The 26,479-nt window shown below is 50.8% G+C and overlaps 1 protein-coding gene across 1 annotated transcript; it reads left to right on the top strand.

Moving 5' to 3' along the window:
• Nucleotides 1–23: 23 nt before the first annotated feature.
• LOC129031342 (intestinal-type alkaline phosphatase) lies at nt 24–14,256 on the top strand. The gene is made up of 13 exons (XM_054477512.2): nt 24–231; nt 3,183–3,315; nt 10,549–10,665; nt 10,780–10,895; nt 11,095–11,269; nt 11,346–11,518; nt 11,764–11,898; nt 11,994–12,066; nt 12,197–12,331; nt 12,414–12,605; nt 12,828–12,944; nt 13,056–13,460; nt 13,971–14,256. The coding sequence occupies exons 1-12, from the start codon at nt 103–105 to the stop codon at nt 13,367–13,369; spliced, it is 1,809 nt and encodes a 602-aa protein (XP_054333487.1). The 5' UTR covers nt 24–102; the 3' UTR covers nt 13,370–13,460; nt 13,971–14,256.
• Nucleotides 14,257–26,479: the final 12,223 nt, after the last annotated feature.

Here is a 26,479-nt window from a genome sequence, read left to right on the forward strand (position 1 = left end):
CCCTCCAGACTGGTGCCCCTCACCTCCCTCTGGTTCCCGACCCTCCTGGGCACCTACTCACCAGGAGGCCTCGAGGAGCCCAGGGCAGTGCCAGGAGGTGCCATGGCTGCAGCACTGTCCCTGCAGGAGAGTGGCCCCCTGGAGTCAGAAGCCATGGTGATGGGCGTCCTGAACCAAGCCTTCGACGTGCTGGTGCTGCGCTACGGCGTGCAGAAGCGCATCTACTGCAACGTGAGTGCCCTGGGAGAGCCCAGGGGTGGGCGGGGCAGCCCAAGCCATCCCGCACTGGAGGGGTACAGGCTGTGATGGGTCACACTCCACCCCTCGCTCCCCCAGCGCTAGCACAAAGCCCACTTGATGGGCCTTGCTGAGACGCCCAGCTCTCCCACCTGGGATGGTGGCTCCAGGCCCAGAGTCAGGCCTGGCCCCCTTCCCCAAGGACCCAGGAACCGGAGAGCAGGCCCCTCCATGGCCAGTACAGCTCGGCAGGGTGTGCAAGCTTTGGGGACTGTGTTTATAGGAACGTGAAGGAATGAAAAGCCAGAGAATGGTCCGTGGCCGCTCTGGAAACTGTGTCCCCTGAAGACAAGGAAGAGAGCTGTCCCTGGCTTGGCTCCTGCCCTGAGTGACTGTTGATTCACAGTTCTCTCCAAGGGGACATGGGCCTGTCCTAACGCTGCCTTAGGGGCTTGGCTCCAGCTGGCCCTGTGCCTGGCTTTGAATTTCCTAACATCCAGAGTGCCCTGGGAGTGCAGTGTCCAGCCTGTTGTGTGCAGTAAACGTGGTGTTCATAACCTGGAGCTGGGCAGAAAAGGAAGGACAGAGTCCCCCTGCAGACCCTTGGGGCTCTGTGTCCTGCAGTTCAAGCCTAGCTCACCCCGCAGTGGGCCCAGCCCCGCCTGCACTGACAGATGGCACCAGCAGGGGGCGCAGCGCTCCACTGCCACAGTTCTCTGTCCACACCTCAGTGCAGTCAGCCCTGGACCCCCCACCACTTGCCCCCAGTAGCACACAGAGTCACGGGCCTTCCCAGCCCCCACCCCTGGCCCTTGGTCACTCTCAGCTGCTGCCTCAGCCGAAGGTGGCCTGGCAGGGCCTCCCTGAATCTCCCTCCAGCCATGCAGGGGTGGGCCAGGGCCGAGGGCCACCTCCAAGCAGTAAAGCCCTCCAGGGTGGAAGGGCAGGTGGCCGCCTCTGTGTCCCATCCCACTTAGTCCTGGCAAACTCTCGCCTGCCTCCTGCGGTGTCGCCTGCCCTCTTCTGTGTCCCCTGGGCTCCCCCAGCACTGCAGCCTCCCGGGTAGGGTTTCAGGACCCCCAAGCCCTCCCAGCTCACCCAGACCCTTCCTGAGGGTCCTGCTTTCTGGCACCACCTTCCCTTCCTTGGGGACAACCACAGTGCAGAGAGGCGGGGCTCTGCCTGTCCCGCTAATGCAGGGGTGCTGGCCTTCTGGGGTCCTTTAGAGAACCTGATGAAAGCTATGAGTTTACAAGCAAGAAGTTGGCACCGTTTTCACCAACAACGTGCCCTGAAGGTGGACCCGGGCCCTCAGGTTGTGTTTCATAAGCCTTGGGAGCGCTCAGAATGCATCTGACTCCCCAGTTCTGCCCTGACCCAGGGCATTCATCCTGGAGCAGGCCCCCGTTACAGACAGGCGAGCAGAGGCTTCCAGAGGCCAAGGGAGGGTCCTGGGGTCCTGCTGCAGGGATGGAGGCAGAGTTGCGCCTCGTCATCAGGCCCTGCCGTCCTTGTCCCCTCATGGCCGGGCTCTGCACAGGTCATCGCCATCTTCAGCCTGGTGGAGGTGGTCCTGCGGGCAGCCATGGCCCTCTAGTATAGTGCTGTCCTGAGGCAGCCAAGCAACCAGGGCCACCTGGGCCCCGAGGAAGAGGAGGAAGAGGTCGAGTTTGAAAAGGAACCTGAGGGCTGATGTTCTGGCCAAGCTCAGCCGACCCTTCTGCCCCAGCCCGCTAGCTTTAGGAATAGGACCTGATGACACCAAGGGGGATTTTTTATTTAGATTTTAACAACTCAAGGGTTTGCTTTTGGTTTTACTTTTGCATTTTATTTAGTGTTTGCAGCTCAGTTTTTAAACAAACTGCAGGGGAGAGGATGGAGCTGGAAGGAAGGCTGAGACCTGGCCAGCAATGAGACCGGCTCCCCTTCTGCCTGGGCCCCACTGCCTTCTCCAGCCCAGGGAATGGAGCCTTTTCTGCAAATCAGTGTCAGGGAATAAAATCAAGTGTGGAGTGCCATCTGGTGTGTGGGGCGCCTCTGGGAAGCCTGGGCAGTGGAATGCCCCTTGCACCCAGGGCAAGGGACCCAGCCTAGGCTCCACCCCTCACTGCTGAGCCGATGTCACCGCCCAGAACCTTCCTGTCAGTTCCAGCACGATTCAGAGTCGGCTACGTGGCAGATTGATGCCGGAGTCTCATTCTGCCTGATTAAAAATGTAATTAGTATGCAGGACTGAGAGCGCCCCCGTCACCCTGACGCATGTGACTGTGTCCAACCCTGCCCCCACTTCCTCTCTGCACCAGCTCCGCAGGGCCTGCTGGGGGTCACGGGTCCTGTGACACCCTCTCCCCGCAGTTCCTTGGCCAACACTCTGAATGGCCCTGTCTATACCCTGGGTCTGAGTCAGTGCCCTGGCAGCTCCAGGCCCAATCCTGTGCTCTGGGGACAGAAGCAGGCTTGGGCCTCGGGGAAGGGAGGAGGGCCCTCCAGTGCCTTCCCAACCTGGCCCCGTTGCCCACCCAGTGTCCCAAGCACCCACGGATCCCACCTGCCTCGGGTCCCGGGCAGAGCTGGCCGGCCACTGGGCAGTCTCTTCTCCAGCCAGCCTGACCCCAGCCTGCACTCCTTCCCCCTCCGTGGGGGAAGCTCCGTGGCTTGGCTTCCTCGAGAGCTGCCAGAAACTAGGATGAAAGCCATGGTGAGCACGGCCTCTGTTCCTCTGCACCATTTCCTGGGGTGTCGGGATTAACAAGCTCATTTGATCTGGTTACAGTGAATTTTCTTCAAAGAAACACTCAATAGGGTCCTTGTCAGAGTGCCTTGCAGCGCCTGAACGACAGTGACTGGGCACGGCTGCCTTTGTTCTGCCACCGTCAGACGAGGCTGGCTGTGGGAGGTGACCAAAGACATCCCGCACCTGCCCTCAGAGCCTTTCCCTCCTCCAGGGTTCAGCCACCTCAGGCAGCCTTCAGTCTGTGCGTCCTACCACCCCCGAGATGTCCCAGAGGCCACAGTCACCCCATCTGTTCCTGTCCCCAGAACCTTCTCCTGGAGCCAAGTATCTGCAGGGACAGACAGGTGAGCATCTGGGGGTTTGATGTTGGGGTGGAGAAGGCTGTGGGGTGCTGCCCTGGCCCAGGCAGCCTGACTGTGAGAGCCCCAAACAGGAGACATCCCAGCCCCTTCCCCTCCCCTCTATGCTGCCCACCCTCTGACGAGCAGTGGCCAAGTTCCTCTCTGGGCTTCTCAGGCCAGGCTGGCCCTGTCCCCCAGGGCCTCCCACAAAGCCTGGGAGCTGTTCCCTCACAGGCAGCACAAACCCAGACGGACACCTGTCCCTATGCCCCAGTGCCCCCAGGCCCCAGTGAGGAGTAGCCAGGGGGATGAACAAGGGGGTTCCTGCTGCCTGGGCTTGCTTGGGAAGCAGATGCTGGGCTCAAAGTTTCTTCAGACAGCCTTGCCTTCCGTGCTGGCCCCAGAGCATGGCGGGTCCCTGGGGCTGTGGAGGCCATGGCAGCCCCATCCCACCCCACCCCATCTGGGGAAGTGGAAACCGTATCCATGAGGGTCAGGTCAGGCCTCTGCCTCCAGTGACCTGGCAAGGTTGTGCCCAGCCAGGACCTGGACTCAGGCCCAGGCCGCCCCGCACCCTACCCAGAGCTCAGAGAAGACGACCCAGACTTCTCCCCACACCAGTCACGCCGAGCCCCCCGTCTGCATTCACTCCTTTAAGGAACATGGTTGACTCAGTCCGGTGCCGTGCAGTTACAGGATGGCTCTCCATGGGTCCACTGGGGGCCCAGCCTCTTATGTGGCCCCTCGCTAAAAGGACTCAACAGAAAGAGTGACCAGGCACCGACCCTCATCTGCAGGAGGACTTGGCCATTCCCTGGGCTGTCCCACGGCACCTGCCGGCCAGGGCCCAGGGCACAGAGCGAGACTGTCTTTTCCTCAAGGAGACACCGTGGGGGAGGGAGGGAGAGGTGGACACCACCAACCTCATTCCATGACCAGGGACTGGCGATGCTCAGAGAGGCCAGTGAGTGTGTTCCCCGCCCTGAAGGGTCAGTGCCGGCCCGCTGGACACAGGGGAAGATGGCGCAGGCAGTGACCTGGCTTGGGGAAGGAGCTGAAGCTCCCAGAGCTTGCAGCCACCCTCCTGGCGAGAGACTGACGCCTCCCCAGTTCCTGTTAGGAAGGACCTCAGGAAAGAACTGGGATCACGCAGCCTGGGGTGGCGGCCTCCTGGCCCCTGAGGAGGATGTCAGGCCGCAGAAGGGAGGGACGGGCATGAAGCTTGGGAAGCGGGCTCCAGAGGAGGAAAGGCCTGTGCAGAAGCAGCACCAGAGGCCACTGCAGCGGCTCCACCACCCAGCAGCGCCGCCACGAGGCAGGAAGTGGGAGGCCAGGCAGGAGGGGCTGTGATGGCCCAGGTGCCGGGAGGAAGGGCTGAGAGGGGACAGTGCAGACATCCAGAGAGGCCTGGCGGGGATGGGCCGCCAAATTCACAGGTGGGATGGGCTTTCTCCAGGGAGTTCTACAGCACAGATGGTGCTGCTGGCCTGGCCGTGGCCAGCTCTGCACATGAGCCTGCCCCAGTCCTTGCTGGGCATGGACGAGAGAGTGGTTCCTGGGTTGGAATCAGAATTCAGGGGCTGATGGCAGTCGGGATGGGAATTGGGAGGGGTGAAGTGAATTAAATATTTGAGCCCTGGTGGAGGCTACAGGATGTGATACCTTTCATGTTAAAGAAGGTTCTGGAGAAGGGGATGATTCTTAGAATGATGAGTATTAGTTTCCACATACCTGAGTTTAGGTTCCAGATTTAAAACCTTATTGTAAGATCATCTCTTTGAACCTTTTCTCTAATTGTGGGGTTTTATGGTTTGGGGGAAATTTTACTTATTTTTGTTGTTGGTTTTTTGGTTTTTGGTTTTTTGAGACAGGGTCTTCTTCTGTTAACCAGGCTGGAGTGCAGAGGCTGGAGTGCTGTGGGGCGATCAGGGCTCACTGAGGCCTGCACCTCCCTGGCTCAAGAGATCCTCCCACTTCAGCCTCCCCACTAGGTGGGAATACAAGCGAGTGCCACCATATCCAGCTAGTTTTAAAAATTTTTTGTAGTGATGGGGTCTTACTATGTTGCCAGGCTTGTCTCAAGCTCCTGGGCTCAAGTGATCCTCCTGTCTCAGCCTCCCAAAGTGTTAGGATTATAGGTATGAGCCACCACGCCCGGCCGATTTGTTTTTTTAGCAGATAGAAAATCATTTGAGGGGGAAACTGATCCATTTAAATAATTTATTTTACTTAAAAAACAGTTTTGCTCAACCTCGTTCGTGAGCTGTGTTGTGTTCTTAATGTTTATCAATAGTACGTTGCTCAGTTCTGGAAAGCACTTAGCCAGATATTTAAAAAGCAACAGAAATTGAAGTGCAAAATAGAAGATGGAACAAAAACTCTCCAATAGTGTATTCAACTTAACAGGTTTTCAACTCACCAGGGTGCTATTGGAATACAATTGTCCTCCTGGATCCCGTCATACAAGATCAAAGTTAAACCACTAAACACAATTGCAGCATCCTTGACCTCATAAACTTTCCTTTCCGCACATCCATATAGACACCCGAAGCACCCTTCAGGGCAGAATTGTCTTTTGTCCCTCGCTCTCAGGGGACAACCATGCACTAGGGCCAACCTGCCAGCCACCCCTGCCACTGTCACTACTGCCGGTGTTGGGGGGCGGGGGTGAAGGAGGTGGCCAGATCAGGGCTCAGGGCACCTGGCTGAGCGCCCCCTCCACTGAGCCCGCTCCTGTGCCTGCAGCTTCCCACAGGCTGAGGCCCCAGTGCCCTGCTTGTGCTGCTGAGGGGGCTCAATGGCCTGTTGAGAGGCCTCCCCAGGAAGCCTATGGGGAGGAGGTTGGGGTGTCTCCTGCCTTGGGGGTGGGACAGTCCCTTCTTGTTCCCACCCCAGGTACCTGACCCAAGTTCTCGTGTGCATGAGGAATGCCTGGATGTCCCTCCCTGGTAGGTGGGATGGGCCAGAGGGAGGTCTTGCCTACACAGCCCTTAATTAGGAATTCAGAGATTTGTGCTCTAGGAAGGAGCTGCTTCCGCTACCATTTGGCCAACTGTGTGGTGTGCAGACCCTCAGCTTGGAAAAAGGTTTCAAGGATGTTCAGGAGTTGCCTCGTGTTCATAAAGGTCAGGGTTCACCTCTTCCCCCCTGCTCCCCCTGCTAACTCTGCAGCAGGCCCTGGACTAATTAAGTCCTCGCAACAGCCCGGAGACCTAGGCTCTGTGAAAGTTGTTAGAATCAAAATGGAGCCACTTTTGTCCAACCCTAAGAGCAACAACAAAATAATGCGGCCAGAAGGTTCTGAAGGAGGGCCCTCCCGCACACCTGCCTATGATCAGAGCTCTTCCGAAGCCTCTGGGAAGGGCACAGATGCCTGCAACAAGACCTTTTGCCAGGACTTTGCAGCTTACTACGTGAGTCACAAGGATGGCTAGCCAGATGCACAAGAACACTTGCCTGATATGCTGTGTCCACTCATAAACTGATGCCGGTTCCTGGGATAAGCCCCTGGAATCAGTGTTCTCTTCCTTTCAAAACAGCTGTGTAGGTGGATGTGGTGGCGAGTGCCTGTAATCCCAGCTACTCAGGAGGCTGAAGCAGAAGAATTGCTTGAACCCGGGAGGCAGAGGTTGCAGTGAGCTGAGGTAGTGCCACTGCACTCCAGCCTGGGCAACAGAGCAACTCAAAAAAAAAAAAAAAAACACACAAAAACCAAAAACCAACCATGCACTGCTCCTTTTGCCTTTCAAAGCCCCCCTTGCCTCCCCTCCTCCGATGCACCCCTAGTTTACTAAGGCCGGGGCTCTGCATGCAGTGCTGCTGCTTGTTCCCAATTAAACTCCATAGTTTGGGAAAGCCTCTCTCTGTTTCTTGAGGTTGACAGGACTATCATTCTTCTTGTTCGTAGATGAGGGAATTAAGGCTTGGAGAGGTTCCGTTCTGAAGGACATTCAGTAAGTGGTGGAGAGAGAATTTCAGCTCAGATCCAAAGGCTATTTAGTTTATTTCTTTTAAATCCATGCTTCTTAGCACTCAGCTAGTCACGTATCACCTTGACAACTTTTTGCCATAGCCACATTACTGCCTGTGGTATTATTTACTGGATATTTTTCCCTACGTAAGCTCAGATTTGCCTTAAATCTATTAGAAAAGGAAACTTGTAACTGAAAAATGGAAGACCACCATCTCTTGCCATAAACAGAAGCAACTGTGTATTCCACACACACACCAAAAGCAACGTCCTTACAGCCTCCTTAGATGTTTTGAGTCTAAAGCATTCTTTATCTTGTTAAAGGGGAGATGGCAAAGTTAGGGTGGCAGTGAAACTAACCAAAGGTAGGGAAACTATGCAGAGTCCACAAGGCATTTCTTATTTTTTTCTTTTTCTTTTTTTGAGATGTTGTCTCACTCTGTCACCCAGGTTGGACACATATCTGGTTGTCAAGGATTAGGGACAGGGAAAGAGGTAGAGGAAAGAGGTGGCCTGGTTATAAAAGGTACCCTGTGGGGTTGGAGCTCTTCAGCATCTCAACTATGGTGCTGTTACACAAACCTACTTAGGTGATAAAATTGTATACACACTCCCACACACATGCACACGAATACAGGTAACACTGGAGAAATCTGAATAATAACTGTGGATTATGCCACTGGGGGAGACTAAGCAAAGTGCACAGATATCTCTTGTAATTTTTTTTTTTTTTTTTTTTTTTAGACAGGGTCTTGTTCTGTCACCCAGGCTAGGGTGCAATGATATGGTCTTGACTCACTGCAACCTCCACCTCCTGGGCTCAAGTGATACTCCCACCTCAGCTTCCCAAGTAGGTGGAGAGAGAATTTCAGCTCAGACCCAAAGGCTATTTAATTTATTTCCTGTGGAGGGACCACAGGAGCACGCCATTTCGCTCTGCTAATTTTTGTATTTTTTGTAGAGATGAGGTTTTCCCATGTTGCCCAGGCTGGTCTCAAACTCCTGCGCTCAAGTGAACCTCCCGCCTCAGCCTCCCAAAGTGCTAGGATTACAGGGGTGAGCCACTACGTAGGGCCTCTTGTATTATTTCCCTTTTTTTTTCTTTTTTGAGACAGACTCTCACTCTGCCACCCAGGCTGGAGTGCAGTGACACGATCTTGGCTCACTGCAACCTCCACCTCCCAGGTTCAAGCGATTCTCCTGCCTCAGCCTTCCAAGTAGCTGGGACTACAGGCGCATGCCACCACACCTGGCTAATTTTTTGTATTTTTAGTAGAGATAGGGCTTCACTGTGTTAGCCAGGATGGCCTCCATCTCCTGACCTCATGATCCACCCACCTCAGCCTCCCAAAGTGCTGGGATTACAGGCGTGAGCCACCGCGCCCGGCTTGTATTATTTCTTACAACTACTTGTGAATCTATCGTTCTATCAAAAATTCCAACTTAAACATGAAACTCAGGGTGGCTATAAAGCCTCCTGACTCATCTTGACTTTGGAATCAATCAATCAATTAATTGCCTCCCCATTAGTGAGTCTCCTCTGACTTTTAGCCAAGAATGTTCCTAACTCAGCAAGATGAAGCAGGAGGTAGAGGAAACTAAGGGGGCAACAAGCAGGGGGCAGGAAGGGCCCATGAGGGCGACATATTCCCTGAGAGCCCCAGGACGACTAGCGGGAAGCCAGGAGGGTGCAGGCAGGAGGACCCAGGAAAGCTCAGCCTGAGGGAGGCCTTAGGCATGGTGGGGAGTGGGGCAGGGCAGGCAGAGGCTGGGCAGCAGGTGAGGTGCCCTGGGTTCAGAGGGCCAAGCCTGGGGTTTGAGCTAAACAGGCTTGAGTGGAGAAGGGGCTGCTGTGCTTGGGCTGGGGTGGGTGGAGCTGGAGGAGCCTTTTCTTCTTGAACCAGTTTTTGAATTGTGCTACAAAACACGGTACATCAAGTTTACCTCCTTCACCATTTTCAAGTGTACAGGGCGGCAGTGTTGAGTACACCTACAGAGTTGTGCAGCTGATCTCCAGAATGTTCTCATCCTGCAACCTTGAAGCTCTGTCCCCATTAAACTCCAACTCTAACCCTAACCCCAACCCTAACCCTAACCCATTGCCTCCTCCCTCAGCCTCAGGCAACCTCCATTCCACTTCTGTCTCCATGTATTTGACTCCCCTAGGGACCTCAGAGAAGTGTGTTCATGCGTATTTGTCCTTTTGCACTGGTATATTTCACTGAGCATAATGTCCTAAGGTTCATCCATGTTGTAGCAGGTGTCAGGGTCACCTTCGTTTTCAAGGCTGCGTGATACTCCATTGTATGTGTGTGCCCTTTTTGGTTTCTCCATTTCTCTGTTGCTGGACACTTGGGTTGCTTCCAGCTCTTGGCTGCTGTGGATAATGCTGCTGGGAACATGGGTGTGCAGTATCTGTACGAGTCCCTAGTTTGCATTCCTTTGGCTACACACTCAGAGTGGGATGTCTGGACTGGAGCAATACTTTTGAACTCAGCCTGAGGTTACCAAACTCTCTGAGCTCCTTATCAGAGGCTACACTTCTGGGTGTGCCCGGGGCCCATGGAAAACAGACTCACCCCAGGCTCCATCTACCTGTGCAAGGGAACAGGGGTCAACCTCAAGTGCACAAGCTGCTCTGGAAGACCCAGCCCAGGCCTGGCTGACCCAGGGCACTGGCCCCTCCCCAGCCTGCGTCCTCAGGACATAGGTGTGGGCACCCATACACACCAAGTGGGTTCTAGGGCAGCCAGGCCACCTAACATGCCTCCCTTCACACTCCTCTGGGGTTCATGGCATTGTGAGCCCTAACCCGGGCCCTGGCCTAGGCTGTGTGTTTCCGGTCTCACCTCTCTTCACACCTTGAATGAGGTGAACGAAGGAGTGGCAACGGGTCTCCCACAAGACACTGTGAGCTACACCCAGTCCCTTCCCTTTAGCAAGCTTGGCTTCAGGTCACAGGACTGGGCGGGGTCAAGGTGGACACCAGGGTGTGGGGAGGGATGTGAAGCATTTACAGCCAGGGGCAAAGTCCTCCCCTGATTTAAACCCAGGCAGCCTGCTCTGCAGCCGGTTCCTGGTGTCCCCACTTCGTCTCCCTCCTGCTGCCCCCAAGACATGCAGGGGCCCTGGGTGCTGCTGCTGCTGGGCCTGAGGCTACAGTTCTCCCTGGGCGTCATCCCAGGTAATGAGGCTCCCCAAGCTGTTCCACACACACGGCGCCCCCTCAGCCAGGCTGACCTGATCTCTGCTCTCCCCCTGGCCAGTTGAGGAGGAGAACCCGGCCTTCTGGAACCGCCAGGCAGCTGAGGCCCTGGATGCCGCCAAGAAGCTGCAGCCCATCCAGAAGGTCGCCAAGAACCTCATCCTCTTCCTGGGCGATGGTGAGTGAGCAAGGCCTATCCAGCCCCGCAGTCCTCACAGCCCCAGCACCCGAGAACTTCAGTGGTTCCAGGCCAGCCCCGGGGCCCGGGACTCACACATTTCTGCTCCTTCAGGGATGGGGGTGCCCACGGTGACAGCCACCAGGATCCTAAAGGGGCAGAAGAATGGCAAACTGGGGCCTGAGACGCCCCTGGCCATGGACCGCTTCCCATACCTGGCTCTGTCCAAGGTAAGGGCTGGGCCACCTCAGAGTCCTCCAAGCAGAGGAGAGGGGTCAAGGATATGGAGTGTGGCAGGAGGGAGGGAGCCAGGACAGCTGGGGCCTAAGGAGCTGGGAGCAGTTAGGATCCCAGAGGACCAGAACCAGGTCCCTGGTTGGGGTCTGGGTGTCTGCCCCGAAGTAGAGCTCAGGGTATCTCCATTCCTAGACATACAATGTGGACAGACAGGTGCCAGACAGTGCAGGCACAGCCACGGCCTACCTGTGCGGGGTCAAGGCCAACTTCCAGACCATCGGCTTGAGTGCAGCCGCCCGCTCTAACCAGTGCAACACGACACGCGGCAACGAGGTCATCTCTGTGATGAATCGGGCCAAGCAAGCAGGTGAGCTGGGGCCCGCTGCGGGGTCAGGACCAGGCCCAAGACCTTGGTCACCGATCCTGACCTCTATCACCCTCAGGAAAGTCAGTGGGAGTGGTGACCACCACACGGGTGCAGCACGCCTCGCCAGCCGGCACCTACGCCCACACGGTGAACCGCAACTGGTACTCAGATGCTGACATGCCTGCCTCGGCCCGCCAGGAGGGGTGCCAGGACATCGCCACACAGCTCATCTCCAACATGGACATTGATGTGCGACCCCAGGGCCAAGGGCTGGGGCTAGGCAGAGGGGAAGGTGGGGGCACAGGCTCAGATCCAGGCAACCAAAAGCCTGATCTGGGTCAGCAGGTTCTGGAGGTGGAGTTGGGGATGTAGAATGTGCAACACAGGCTGGGCCATTCCCACAGCCCTGGGGAGGGGAGCCAGGGGCTGTGCATGAGGAGGGGGCATGGGGCCAGCCAGGCTCCCAACCCACCTGCCCCATCCATTGTCCCCAGGTGATCCTTGGCGGAGGCCGCAAGTACATGTTTCCCATGGGGACCCCAGACCCTGAGTACCCAAGTGATGCCAGCCAGAATGGAATCAGGCTGGATGGGAAGAACCTGGTGCAGGAATGGCTGGCAAAGCACCAGGTGATGGGGGCTGACGGGTGTGGAAGTCATGGCAGGGGGAGGCCAAGTGTGTGGGTCTCAGGGCTGTGGGCTGAAGCCTGGCTCTGTCCCTGCAGGGTGCCCGGTATGTGTGGAACCACACTGAGCTCATGCAGGCGTCCCTGGACCAGTCTGTGACCCATCTCATGGGTAACGACCCCCTTCCTGCTGTGGCATTCCTCAGACAGCCTCAGAGGGTGCCATCCGAGCCTATGTGCCCATTTGCCAGCACCCTCCCGCTCGCAGCCTGCCAATCACCACCAAGCTCCTTGTCCCACAGGCCTCTTTGAGCCCGGAGACATGAAATATGAGATCCACCGAGACCCCACACTGGACCCCTCCCTGATGGAGATGACAGAGGCTGCCCTGCGCCTGCTGAGCAGGAACCCTCGCGGTTTCTACCTCTTTGTGGAGGGTGCATGGTGGCCCCTGGGGAGTGGAGGAAGGCGGGGTGGGGTGGGGCAGGTTCAGCATCCCCCGCTCTGGCCTTCCTGCAGGCGGTCGCATCGACCATGGTCATCACGAGGGTGTGGCTTACTATGCGCTCACTGAGGCGGTCATGTTCGACGACGCCATTGAGAGGGCGGGCCAGCTCACCAGCGAGGAGGACACGCTGACCCTCGTCACCGCTGACCACTCCCATGTCTTCTCCTTTGGTGGCTACACCTTGCGAGGGAGCTCCATCTTTGGTAGGCCTGGGGAGAGTGGCAGGTGCTGCTGCATCAATTATGTGGGTGAAGTTTGAGCCTCAGTTTCCTCCTCCGTCAAACGTGTGTAATGCTGGCACAAGCCCTGTAGGAATCTTGTGAGGACCGAGTCCCTGAACAGGCAAAAAGTGGCAGTGCCTGGCACATAGGAGGCACTCCCACAGCTGTGGTCAGCTCAACTACAGGGACCCCATCTCCCTACAGGGTTGGCCCCCAGCAAGGCTCAGGACAGCAAAGACTACACGTCCATCCTGTACGGCAATGGCCCGGGCTACGTGCTCAACTCAGGCGTGCGACCAGACGTGAATGAGAGCGAGAGCGGTGAGTGAGGCTGAATGGCCCGTTCAGGGGGACCAGGGTGCCAGGGATGGGGGCATTCGCGGGAGGGGGAAGCCGCCTGCCTGCCCTGAACTGCACTCACCCTCCTAACAGGGAGCCCCGATTACCAGCAGCAGGCGGCGGTGCCCTTGTCGTCCGAGACCCACGGAGGCGAAGACGTGGCGGTGTTTGCGCGCGGCCCGCAGGCGCACCTGGTGCATGGTGTGCAGGAGCAGAGCTTCGTAGCGCATGTCATGGCCTTCGCTGCCTGTCTGGAGCCCTACACGGCCTGCGACCTGGCGCCCCCAGCCGGCACCACCGATGCCACGCCTCCCGCCTGCACCACAGACGCCGCGCCCCCGGTTCTCGCGTCGCTGCCTCTGCTGGCCGGGACCCTGCTGCTGCTGGGGGCGTCCGCTGCTCCCTGAGCTCCCCACTCCAGAGTTATCATGCTCCCCACCTCCAGGCGTCCTGCCCTGTTCCCCGTCCTGAGCTGCCACGTCCAGCGAACACATACAGGTGTCCTGCCGTTGGACCTTCACCTCCTAGAGATAAACCAGCCTCAGCTGGTGCAGCGGGGCCCTTCTTCCCTCCGCATCCCCTTCAGAGAGCAGGAGCCCAGGGCGCCCTGGGAGCTGAGCCTGGGACTCCCAGGACCTCCCCCCAAGGCTGCTCTCTCATTCTTCCTCCCAAACCCCAGAGACTGCAGATTTGTGCCATGCGGCTGCCTGCACCCCAGACAATAAAGGGACCAAAACCACCCAGCCCCCACCCTGCCTCTAGCCTAAGGAAGACCAAGCAGGCCTGGACCCAGAAACGTCCCCCAGCCCGGGACACAACACACCCAGACCGCGTGCCCTACCGTCTTAGCTTCAATCCTGGTAGCACCTGGTAGACCCAAGGACTTGGGTGGATCAGGACACCTGAAGAAGAGAAGCTTCCGGCAACCCTGCAACCCACCCAAGGAGGCTACTGGGGCGGGGATCCCCAGGGGGGCTTTGACACAGTCCTCTGCTGTCTCCCCACTAGGATATTCCACACCGCTGCACCTGACCAAGGGACCAATGAGGCAGAGGCTTGCCCCAAGTCACAGCCACTCAGATGCTTCCTGCCCCCCAGTGCCCATTCCAGGTCAGGAGATCCAAGGAGCGCCTGAGGAGCTCTGGGTACAGGGCAGCAGCCCAGAGCCCATGGACCCTCCCGGGACATCTGGATGCTGGGCATAGATTTCTCAACAAGGAAGACTCCCCTGCCTCCTCAAGGTCTCCATTCTCCTAGGAGACAAAGCAATAATAAAAGGAAGTGTTTGACAATGTAATGCCAGTACTACTTCCTAGGAGAAAAATCATGAGTGAGTGTGGGCAAGGTATCTGGAGAGGTGGATAACGCAGGCCAGGAGGTACTGCTGAGGGGCAGATGATTGAGCAAGAGACTTGAACAGAGTGGGGGCTTGAGCAAGGCAGCACAGCAGTGCAAATGCCCTGGGGCAGTGTCAGCAGGTGCTCTAGGAGGCCAAGGGCTGGATCAGAGGGGTGGGGGTGGGTGGGCAGAGTGGGAAAAGCCTGAGGGGTCAGGAGAGAGGGGTGTGCATGGGGGACTGTGAAGTCTGGTTAGAGGGGTGTAGTTGGAGGTCTTTGAGGAGGGCTGTGACCCGCCCTGGCTGGGAAATGAGCACTCTGGCTGCTGCCAGGAGAAGGGTCTGGACTTTTGGGCGGAGGGTAGGGGTGGTGGCAGGCCCAGGTGAAAGCTGGGGAAGGAGCTGACTCCAGGTGTTTCTGATCTCCCACCTAAAGTATTCTGCAGCTCCCATCCCAATACAGCCATACTTAGTGAGTACACACCTGCCCCAAGAGAACATTGAAAAGAATTAAATAAAGGTGAAATCAACCACATTTTCCAGCAAATTTTGCAGTATTACAAATTTATTTGTACATTTACAAAGGTGCAAAAAAGCATCTTGCTTTTGCAAGAAATAGTAACATCATTCAATATGCTTTCTTATTTACTAAAATCTTGAAATGAAATTGTAAAACATCAGTTTGAAGGCCTGTCAGGGTAGTTCTTTTTTAATTCTGGGTTTTAGTAGCTGTCACAAAAATATTGGAGGACCATGATCCCACTTGTGAATAGCCATAGGACTCCAGCCTGGGAAGCATAGCGAAAATCCGTGTCTAAAAAATGAAATAAAAGGATGAATTTTATGGTATGTAAATTATATCTAAATTTTAAAAAACAGATTCGAATATATAATCTGCTTTCAAGTTTTTTTAAATGTGTAGGGATCAGGGTTTTATCAGTCAAATACATTTTTGACCACAAAATTCACATGTCAATGAAAACATTCTCAAACCTCAGTTCTAAAAAATGTTTTCTTTGGTATGAGTTTTCATTCCAAGATGATTACTTTCTCATTTTTTCATTGAAAGGACATCTTTACCTTGAAGGAGCAGATGTAAGAAAAGTACAATTATTTTTCAAGCTTTTTCCTGATTGCCTAAAACAGACAGCTCTTGTCATCTCAAAAGTGTCAGCACTTTGGTCTTTAGGAAGGAGGGAGCCCGGGCGCAGTGGCTCATGTCTGTAATCCTAACACTTGGGAGGCCAATGTGGGCAGATCATTTGAGGTCAGGAATTCGAGACCAGCCTGATCAACATGCTGAAATTCCATCTCTACTAAATATACAAAAATTAGCCAGGGATGGTGCCGCATACCTGTAATTCCAGCACTTTGGAAGGCTGAGGCAGGTAGATCATTTGAGGTCAGGAGTTTGAGACCACCCTGGTCAACATGGTGAAACCCCGTCTCTACTGAAAAGACAAAAATTAGCCAGGCGTGGTGGCGGGGGCCTATAATCCCAGATACTCCGGAGGCTGAGACAGGAGAATTGCTTGAACCTGGAGGTGGAGGTTGCAGTGAGCCGAGATCACATCACTGCCTCCAGCCTGAGTGACAGAGCGAGACTCCCTCTCAAAAAAAAAGGAGGGAGGTGGGAGTGGGGGTGAGGACTGAAAAATTACCTATCGGGTACAAGCTCATTATATGGGTATTGGGTTCACTAGAAGCCTAATCTCCACCAGTATGCAGTCTACCCATGTAATAAACAAGCACATGTACCCCTGAATCTAAACTTTAAAAAAAGTATATTCACAGGAAAAAAAAAAAGACTTAATCACAGGGAAGCAGAAACAGACATACATTAAAAATTACTGATAAATTTTTTTAAAATAAGGAGAGAGGGCCAGGCACGGTGGCTCACGCCTATAATCCCAGCACTTTGAGAGGCCGAGGTGGGCGGATCACGAGGTCAAGAGATCGAGACCATCCTGGCTAACACGGTGAAACCCCGTCTCTACTAAGAACACACAAAATTAGCCGGGCTTGGTGGCAGGCACCTGTAGCCCCAGCTACTCAAGAGGCTGAGGCTGGAGAATCACTTGGGAGGCGGAGGTTGCAGTGAACTGAGATTACATCACCGCACTCCAGCCTGGGCGACAGAGTGAGACTCTGTCTCAAAAAAAATAAATAAATAAGGAGGGAGGGAAAGTTAAGCAGAGAGGGAGGGGAACTTGGGGCAACCCTCTTCGGTATTCTGCTATGAAGATAAGTCATTCTGTGTGGCTGGAAAGTTTTCATGGTCACACCCAATCTCCTTACCGAGTATGGGAAAGATTCTACTCTAATGCCACAGTCTTGGCTTTATAACATTAGCCCACTGATGGTCTGCAACATTCTATACCCTCCAGGCTTCTACCTCTTCCCTGCGCTGATTAGACCGTGGATGAGCCAATGAGTGAGGGGTAAGGGTGAAGCTACCTCTGCACCCTGATTCGTATCCAGAATCCTTTTTTAAAAAAACCCTTTCTGAGTAGCTATTCTATCTGTGGTCGCATTTTTACCGTTTTTCCCATATGACATCGTTTTTATTAAAGAAGGAATTTACTGTTGGCAATATATCTTGTCTGCTATATCTTCCCTTTAGTGGCTCAAAAAAAAAAAGGAAAGAAAGAAAGAAAAGAAAGAAGCGGTTTGTGTATTTCATTATTGGAATAGAACCTGGCAAATACCTTCAGCTGAGCCATGTTGGAAACATCTGTGCTTTCAGCTCACTGCAAAGCAAACCTCCCACACTGGGTACTTTGCTCTAACAGGAGTTTCTTCCAATCTTCGGCAGTGTTTTCTTTACATCTTTCGATGGTGTTTGCTGACAAAGAAATGCCTTTCGGTTTGTCGACAGATCATTTATTGTTCATTGTTTCTGCCATTTTTCCTGCAGCAGAAAGAATAAGTGTCTGCCCGTTGGTAGGTGTTTTTTGCTTTATGCTATCATGCAAGAAACTTTAAAAGAGCTTTCCAAATATTTATCATTGCTTAGGGAAATAACTAAGAAGTACTGGGTTGAACAGCACAGAACTTTAAACATCGCTGGGAAAAAAACTGCACGGGTTTCTCTTCAGTTCTGAAAGCTGAGTTTTAGACACCTTGCCAACCATCAGGATTTCACACTGCTGATGACTTAATAGCTCCAGGCACAAGGCACCCGGGGCAAACTTCAGCAGTAACCACAGAGTGGGGGAAATTCAAAGAGTTTTGTTTGCTGATTTTTTATTTTAGGGGCTAACTTCTGGTCAGGTCTGTACCTTGAGCTCAGCCAGGAGTAATAAGGAACTCTCAGCTCTCCCTTCTGCCGTGGTTCACCTGCTCTGGATTTCTGGTGTTCACTGCAGATTCCTTACAGGAATCTTGTGTGAGCCACTTGGCCATTTTGGAGGATGAGTTCCGTTAATACTAGATCATATAGGCCGAGTGCGGTGGCTCACGCCAGTAATCCCAGCACTTTGGGAGGCTGAGGTGATCGGCCATCACCTGAGGTCGGGAGTTCCAGACCAGCCTGACCAACATGGAGAAACTCTGTGTCTACTAAAAATACAAAATTAGCTGGGCATGGTGGCGCGTGCCTATAATCCCAGCTACTCAGGAGGTTGAGGCAGGAGAATCACTCGAACCCGGGAGGCGGAGGTTGCGAGATGGTGCCATTTTACTCCAGCCTGGCCAACAAGAGTGAAACTCGGTCTCAAAAAAAAAAAAACAAGATCATATAATCCATCAATCCACGTAGACGCACTAAACTCTAATCCTCCGCAATCTGCTGAAAGCATGCAATCCAGAGTGGATATTGCATCAACCCCTGGCCTGGGGCACCAAATTCCCTCCTTCTGGGACACCAGAGAACTGCGTGGGGTGGTACCTGCATGAAGGGTGAAGGCGCCAGCATGGAACTTGATATTAAACATGAGCTCTTGGGGCGCCCACTGCTCAGGGCTGTGGCAAGGCATGTGGCAAGCTGGAGCAAACAGTAGGCACTCCTGAGTGCCTGACATCCCTTTAACCAAACCCCAAGGTCCAGGTGAGTTCTGAAGTACTTGAATACTGGGCAGGATGCCCAGGCTGAGCAACTCCCTGTGAGCAGGGCCATCTCACTCCCTGCAGAGCACAGACCCCAGAAGGCACCACAGGTTCAGTTCCCAGCAGATTCGAAGACCCCTGCCCATTGAGTTCCCTTGAGCCCCTGCCCCTGCACAGATCCAGTGATTGGCACAGGAAGCCTCATGATCCAGGGAGAGGAGCACACTCCCTGCAGCCTCTCGGGAGGACTCAAGGGGGATCCCAGCTGTGCCCTTCTGGCCTGGGTGCTGACGTTGCATCTGATCATGCCCTGGCTCCACTGGTTCTAGGAACAGGCCTCCCCACTGGGTTAGCAGCTGCATAACTGGCCTCTGCCCCTAGAGGAAGCCTCCCTGAATCTCAGCCTCCCAGAGGGGCTCCAGAGGCCTTCCCAAAGCTGTGTGGGATTTGTAGTTGCACCCCTTCATCTAAGGCGGCCCCAGGGTCTACTGACCCCAGCTGACCATTTACTGCCAGTGCACACACCAGACCCCAACACCAACAAGCAGCTGGAAGCTCCCCTTGATAGAACCTTGCCACTAGGGATGCCAGTCTTTGCTAATGCACTTGGCATGGTGCCTGGGAACCAGCCACATGGCTCTTGAGCTGCCCTTCAAGGAGGAAACAGAAGCCCCCTGTCAAAAGATGAGGCCACCATCCACCCTTAACAGGGAGGTGGCCAGGCCCTGGTGCCCTCTTCTGGCACTTTCTTTGTTCACCAGATTTGCAAATTTATCAGCCAGCACAGTTTCCCCACCTCCACCCACCCTGTCTGGGCTCCTTAGAGTAAAGGAAAATTCTCCCCAAGGAGCTACCTTCAGATCTCTCCACACAGATTCCTGACAGCAGTCCCTACAATGGTTTGGTTCCACAGGATCGTAGAAGCTTTTTAAAATTATTATTTATGCAAAATATAGACAAGGAAAGATGCGATTTGACTGCCCCATGTGACAGCTTCTTGGGGATTTGAGCTGCCTGCCGGTCCAATGAACCAGCCGTGAGCTGCTGCCAGAGGCTACGGGATCCTGGGTGGCAGCTGAGGTTGGGGAAGCCAGGAACCCATCTCACTCCCTTGCAACCTGATGAGCTCATGCTGGACACAGGCCCAGCTCGGGACTGAACGGTGTAGCCCTCTGGCACCTTGAACCTTGCACCAGGGTGGTGGGGAGGGTGGGGAGGAGGAAGCATTCACTGTGACCAATGGGGTTGCTTTATATGTGGATGTGTTTATAGCTTTTATTTTATTTGTGTGTGTGTTTATTCTTTCTTTTTTATTTTATTTTATTTTATTTTTGAGACAGGGCCTAGCTCTGTCTCCCAAGCACTATCTCAGCTCACTGCAAGCTCTGCTTTCTGGGCTCAAGTGACCTCCCAAGTAGCTGGGATTACAGGTGCACACCACCACACCTGGATAATTTTTGTATTGTTTATAGAGACAGGGTTTTGCCATGTTGTGCAGGCTGGTCTTGAACCCTTGGACTCAAGCAATGCACCTGCCTTAGCCCCTCAAAGTGCTGGGACTGCAGGCGTGAGCCACCATGCCCTGGCCAGTTTTATTTTATTTTTAATTGATAAATAAAAATTATATGTATTTATGGGGTACAATGTGATGTTTCAATACATGTATACATTGTGGAATGATCAAGTCAGGCTAATTAGCATATCCGCCACCTCAAATATTTATTATTTCTTTGTGATGAGAACATTTAAAATCCCATCTTTGGCTGGGCGTGATGGTTCACGCCTGTAACCTCAGCATTTTGGGAGGCCAAGGAGGACAGATCACCTGAGGTCAGGAGTTCAAGACCAGCCTGACCAACATGGCGAAACCCCGTCTCTAATAAAAATACAAAAATTAGCTGGGCATGATGGCACACGCTTGTAATCCCAGCTACTCAGGAGGCCGAGGCAGGAGAATCACTTGAACCCAGGAGGTGGAGGTTGCAGTGAGCTGAGATAATGCCATTGCACTCCAGCCTGGGTGACAAAAGCAAAAACTCCGTCTCAAAAAAAAAAAAAACAAAAACAGTAAAATCTCATCTTTTGGCTATTTTTAAATATACAATACATTATTATGAACTATAGTCACCTTGCTATGCAATAGAACAGCAGAACTTATTCCTCCTACTAGCTGTAACTTTGTACCTGTTGACCAACCTCTCCCCTTACCCGTTCACCTCCCCTCTATGCCTGGCTTATTTCACTTCCTCTTGGTTCATCCATGTTGTTGAAAATGACAGAATTTCCTGTTTTTATAAAGCTGACTAGTGTTCTGTCATGTAAATACACCACGTGCTAAAAATCCATTTATCTGTTTAGGAACACTTAGGTTGTTTCCATATCTCGACTATTGTGAATAATGGTGTCACGACCATGGCAGTGCAGACATCTCTTCCGCATACAGATTTCAATCCTTTGGGTATGTACCCAGTAGTGGGGTTGCTGGATTATTTGATACAGGTAATTCTCTTTTTTTTGTAGAGATAGGGTCTCACTATGTTGTCCAGGCTGGTCTTGAACTCCTGACCTGAAGCGGTCCTTCCCCCTTGGTCTCCTAGAGTAGAGTGCTGAGATTATAGGCATGAGCCACAACACCTAGCCCTCCAGGTAATTCTATTTTTAGTCTTTTGAGAAACCTTCATACTGTTATCCAAAATGGCTGTACTAATTTGCAATACTACCAACAGTGTATAACGGTTCCCTTTTCTCCACATCCTTGTCAACACTTACTATCTTTCATCTTTTTTATAACAGCCAATCTAACAGGTGTGAGGTGATATCTCATTGTGGTTTTAATTTGCATTTCTCTGATGATTAGTGATATTGAGTACTTTTTCATATAACTGTTGGCCATTTATATGTCTTGTTTTGAGAAATGTCTGTTCAAGTCCTTTGCCTTTTTAAAATAGGGTTATTTGCTTTTTATTATTGAGTCATTTGAGTTCCTTGTATATTTTGGATATTAGCCCTTTACCAGTGTATGATTTGCAAATATCTTCTCCCAATCTTTGAGTTGTCTCTTCACCCTATTAACTGTTGCCATTGCTGTTCAGAAGCGTTTTAGTTTGATGTAATACAATTTGTCTCTTTTTGCCTTTGTTGCCTGTGCTTTTGGGGTCATATCCAAGAAATCTCTGCCCAGACCAATGGCATGGAGCCTTTCCCCTATGTTTCTTCTAGTAGTTTTATAGTTTCAGGTCTTGCATTTAAGTCTTTATTTTGGGTTGATTTTGTATAAGGGGTGAGATAAAGTCCCATTTTCATTATTCTGTATGTGGAGATCTAGTTTTTCCAAAACCGTTTATTAAGAGACCGTCCTTTCCCCATTGTCCAAGACCAGGTAAAGTAGCTCGTGCCTGTAATCCCAGCCCTCTGAGAGGCCGAGGTGGGAGGATCACTTGAGGCCACGAGTTTGAGACCAGACTGGGCAACATAGCAAGCCCCATCTCTGGAAAAAAAAAAAAATTTAATTAGCTCAGCATAGTGGCACGCACCTGTAGTCCCAGCTACTCAGGAGGCTGAGGTATGAGGATTGTGAGAGCACAGGAGTTTAAGGTTACAGTGAGCTATGATTGCATCACTGCACTCTGACCTTTTTTATGCTCTCTTAAGTGGGATTGTTTTCTTAATTTCTTTTTCAGACAGTTAGTTGTTAGTATAAAGAAACACTACTGCTTTTTGTAAGTTGATTTTGTATCCTGCAACTTTACTGAATTTGTTTATCAGTTCTAACGGTTTTTTTGGGGGAACTGTTTAGGATATTTTATATATAAGATCATGTCAGCAAACAGAGACAATTTCACTTCATCCTTTCCTATTAGGATACCTTTTATTTCTTTTTCTTGCCGAATTGCTCTGGCTAAGATTTCCAGTACCATGTGGAACAGAGCAGGCATCCTTGCCTTGTTCCTGATCTTAGAGGAGAAGCTTTCAACTTTTCACTGTTGAGTATGATGTTGGCTGTGGACTTGTCATACATGATCTTCACTGAATTGAGGCACATTCCTTGCATACCTACTTTGTTGAGAGTGTTTTTTTTTTTTTTTTTTTTTTTGAGACAGAGTCTTGCTCTGTCGCCCAGGCTGGAGTGCAGTGGTGTGATCTCGGCTCACTGAAAGCTCCACCTCCCGGGTTCATGCCATTCTTCCTCAGCCTTCCAAGTAGCTGGGACTACAGGTGCGCACCACCATGCCAGCTAATTTTTTTGTATTTTTGCTAGAGATGGGGTTTCGTCGTGTTAGCCAGGAAAGTCTCAATCTCTTGACCTCGTGATCCACCCACCTTGGCCTCCCAAAGTGTGTTGAGAGTTTTTTTTACCATGAAAGGATTGAACTCTGTCAAATGCTTTTTCTGCATCTATTGAGATGAATATATGATTTCTTGTCCTTCATCCTGCTAATATGGTGACTCACGTTGATTGGCATATGTTGAGCCAAACTTGCATCCCAGAGATAATCTTTTTTTTTTTTTTTTTTTTTTGAGACAGAGTCTCACTCTGTTGCCCAGGCTGGAGTACAGTGGCACAATATTGGCTCACTGCAACCTCCGCCTCCCAGGTTCAAGCAATTCTCATGCCTCAGCCACCCTAGTAGCTGGGGCTTCAGGCGTGCACCACCATGCCTGGCTAATTTTTGTATCTTTAGTAGAGACAGGAATTTGCCATATTGTCCAGGCTGGTCTCAAACTCCTGAGCTCAAGTGATCCACCCACCTCAACCTCATGCTGGGATCACAGGCATGAGCCATTGCGTCTGGCCCATGGTGAATGATCTTTTTAATGTACTGGTGAATAGGGTTATCTAGTATTTTCTTGAGGATTTTTGCATCCACGTTCATCAATGATATAGCCTATAATTATTCCTTCTTGTAGTGTCTTTGTCTGGCTTGGTATCAGAGTAAGCTGGCCTTGTAGAATGAGTTTGGAAGTATGCTCTCCTCTTCAATTTTTGGGAAGGGCTTGATAAGAATTGGTATTAGCTCATCTTTAAATATCTGGTAGAGTTTAACCATGAAGCCATCTCATTCTGGGATTTTTTTGTTGTTGGTGGTAGACTTTTAATTACTGATTCAATCTTCTTATTAGTTATTAGTCTGTTCAGATTTCCAATTTTTTCATGATCCAGTATTTAGGTTATATGTCTAGGAATTTATCCATTTCTTCTAGGTTGTGCAATTTGTTGGCATATAATTGCTTATAGCAGTCTCTTATGATCCTTTGTATTTCTGTTATCAATGGTAACAACTCTTCTTTCATCTCTGATTTTATTTGAGTCTTCTCTGTTTTTTCTTTATTAGTCTAGCTAAGGGTTTGTCAATTTTGCTCAGCTTTTTACAAACCAACTCTTAGTTTTGTTGATTTTTTTCTATTGTTTTTCTAGTCTCTATTTCATTGATTTCTGCTCTGATCTTTGTTATTTCCTTCATTCTGCTAATTTGTTCTTCTTTTTCTAGTTCCTTGAGGCATAATATTAGCCTATTTGAGATTTTTCTTCTTTTTTGATATAGGCATTTATTGCTATAAACTTCCCTCTTAGAACTGCTTTAGGCTGGGTGTGGTGGTTCATGTCTGTAATTCCAGCATTTTGGGAGGCTGAGGCGAGAGGATTGCTTGAGGCCAGGAGTTTGAAACCAGCCTGGTCAACATAGTGAGACTCCATCTCTACAAAAATAAAAATAAATTATCCAGGTATGGTGGCACCTGCCTGTAGTCCCAGCTACTTGGGAGGCTGAGGTGGGAGGATTGCTTGAGCCCAGGAGTTCAAGGCTACAGTAAGCAGTGATTGTGCTGCTGCATTCCGGTCTGGGCAACAGAGTGAGACCCTATCTCAAAAAACAAAACAAAACAAAGCTGCCTTTGCTGCATCCCATAAGTTTTTGTATATTGTGCTTCCATTTTTTGTTTGTCTCAAGATATTTTCAAGTTTACCCTTTAATTTCTTCTTTGATTCACCAGTTGTTCAGAGAAGCATATTGTTTAATTTCCACATATTTGTTAATTTCCCATAATTCCTTCTGTTATTGATTTCTAGTTTCATACTACTGTGGTTGGAAAAGATACTTGATATTATTTCAATCTTTTTCTGTTTTTTTGAGACAAGGTCTTTCACTGTCACCCAGGCTGGAGTGCAGTGGTGCTGATCACCACTCACTGCAACCTCGAACTCCCAGGCTCAAGCAATCCTCCTGACTCAGCCTCCCTAGAAGCTGGGACTACAGGCATGCATTACCATGTCCAGCGTCTCTATGTGGCCCAGGTTGGTCTCAAACTCATGGGCTCAAGTGATCCTCACGCTTCAGTCTTCCAAAATGTTGTGATTATAGAAGTGAGCCACTGTACCCGGCCAATTTCAATCTTCTTAAATTTGTTAAGACTTATTTTGTAGCCTAATATATGACATACCTTGAAGAATGTTTTATGTTCACTTGAGAAGAATGTGTATTATGTTGCTTTTAGGTGGAATGGTCTATATATATCTGTTAGACCCATTTGGTCTAAAGTGTAGTTCGAATCTGATGTTTCCTGATTGACTTTCTGTTTGGATCTGTGAGGAATGCTGAAAGTGAGGAACTGCAATTCACTACTATTATTATGTTGTAGCCTACGTCTTTCTTCAGATCCCTTAAGGTTTGCTTGTTTGGTTGCTTGATTGATGGATTGTAGGGATGGGGTTTTGCTATGGTACCCAGGCTAGTCTCAAATTCCTGGCCTCAAGCAATCCTCCCTCCTTGGCCTCTCAAAGTGCTGAGATTGCAGGCATGCTTCATATATTTAGGTGCTCCAAAGTTGGGTGCATATATATTTGTACTTGTTATATCCTCTTGATGAATTCACCACTATAGAATGTCACTACACAATGACTTTGTCTCTTTTTACAGTTTTTCATCTAAAGTATATTTTGTCTGGGCCAGGCACAGTGGCTCATACCTGTAATCCCAGCACTTTGGGAAGCCAAGGTAGGTGGATCACCTAAGGTCAGGAGTTCAAGACCAGACTGGCCAACATGGTGAAACCCTGTTTCTACTAAAAATACAAAATTTAGCCAGGCGTGGTGGTGCACACCTGTAATCCCAGCTACTCAGGAGGCTGAGGCAGGAGAATCCCTTGAACCTGGGAGATGGAGGTTGCAGTGAGCTGAGATCGCATCACTGCACCCCAGCTTGGGCAACAGAGGAAGACTCCATCACACACACACACACACACGCACACACACACACAAGTATATTTTGTCTGAAATAAGTATAGCTACCTCTCTTCTCTTTTTTATCCAATTTGCGTGGAATATCTTTTTCTATCCTTTCACTTTCAGTCTATGAGTGTCCTTTAAGGCAAAGTGAGTCTTGTGTAGGCAACATATGTTGGGTCTTGTTATTTTATCCATTTAGCTACTCTGTGCATTTGATTGGAGAATTTAACCCATTTACATTCAAACTAATTATTGATAGGTAAGGACTTACTAGTACCATTTTGTCCATTGTTTTCTGGGTATTTTGTAGATCTTTTGTCCTTTCTTCCTCTTGTTTTTTTTCCTTTGTGATTTGATGGCTTTCTATACTGCTATGCTTGGGATCTGTTCTTTTTATCTGTTGTGTATCTATTATAGGCTTTTGCTTTGTGGTTACCCTAAGGCTTACATAAGCCATCTTATACTTAACTGGTTATTTTAAGTTGACAACAACTTAACTTTGATTGCACATATAAACTCTACACTTTTACTTCTCCTCCTCCCATTTTATGTTTTTGATGTCACACTTTGCATCTTTTTATAATTTGTATCTTTTAAAAAATCACTGTGGCTCTAGTTGTTTTTAATAGTTTTACCTTTTAACATTTGTACTGGAGATATAAATGATTTACTAACTGCCATTATGGTATTACAGTGTTTTGGATTTGACAATGTACTTACTTTTACCAATGAGTTTTATACTTTCATATGTTTTCATATTACTGCTAATTAACATCCTCTTCCTTCAGCTTGAAAAACTCCTTTTAGCATTTCTTGTAAAGCAGGTCTAAAACAAAAACCCTCTCAGTTTTTGTCTGAGAAAGTCTTTATCACACCTTCATTTTTTAGAGACAGAATTGCTGGGTATAGTAT

The sequence above is a fragment of the Pongo pygmaeus genome, chromosome 11 (genome assembly GCF_028885625.2).
Source record: "Pongo pygmaeus isolate AG05252 chromosome 11, NHGRI_mPonPyg2-v2.0_pri, whole genome shotgun sequence".
In the NCBI taxonomy this organism is placed as follows: Eukaryota; Metazoa; Chordata; class Mammalia; order Primates; family Hominidae; genus Pongo; species Pongo pygmaeus.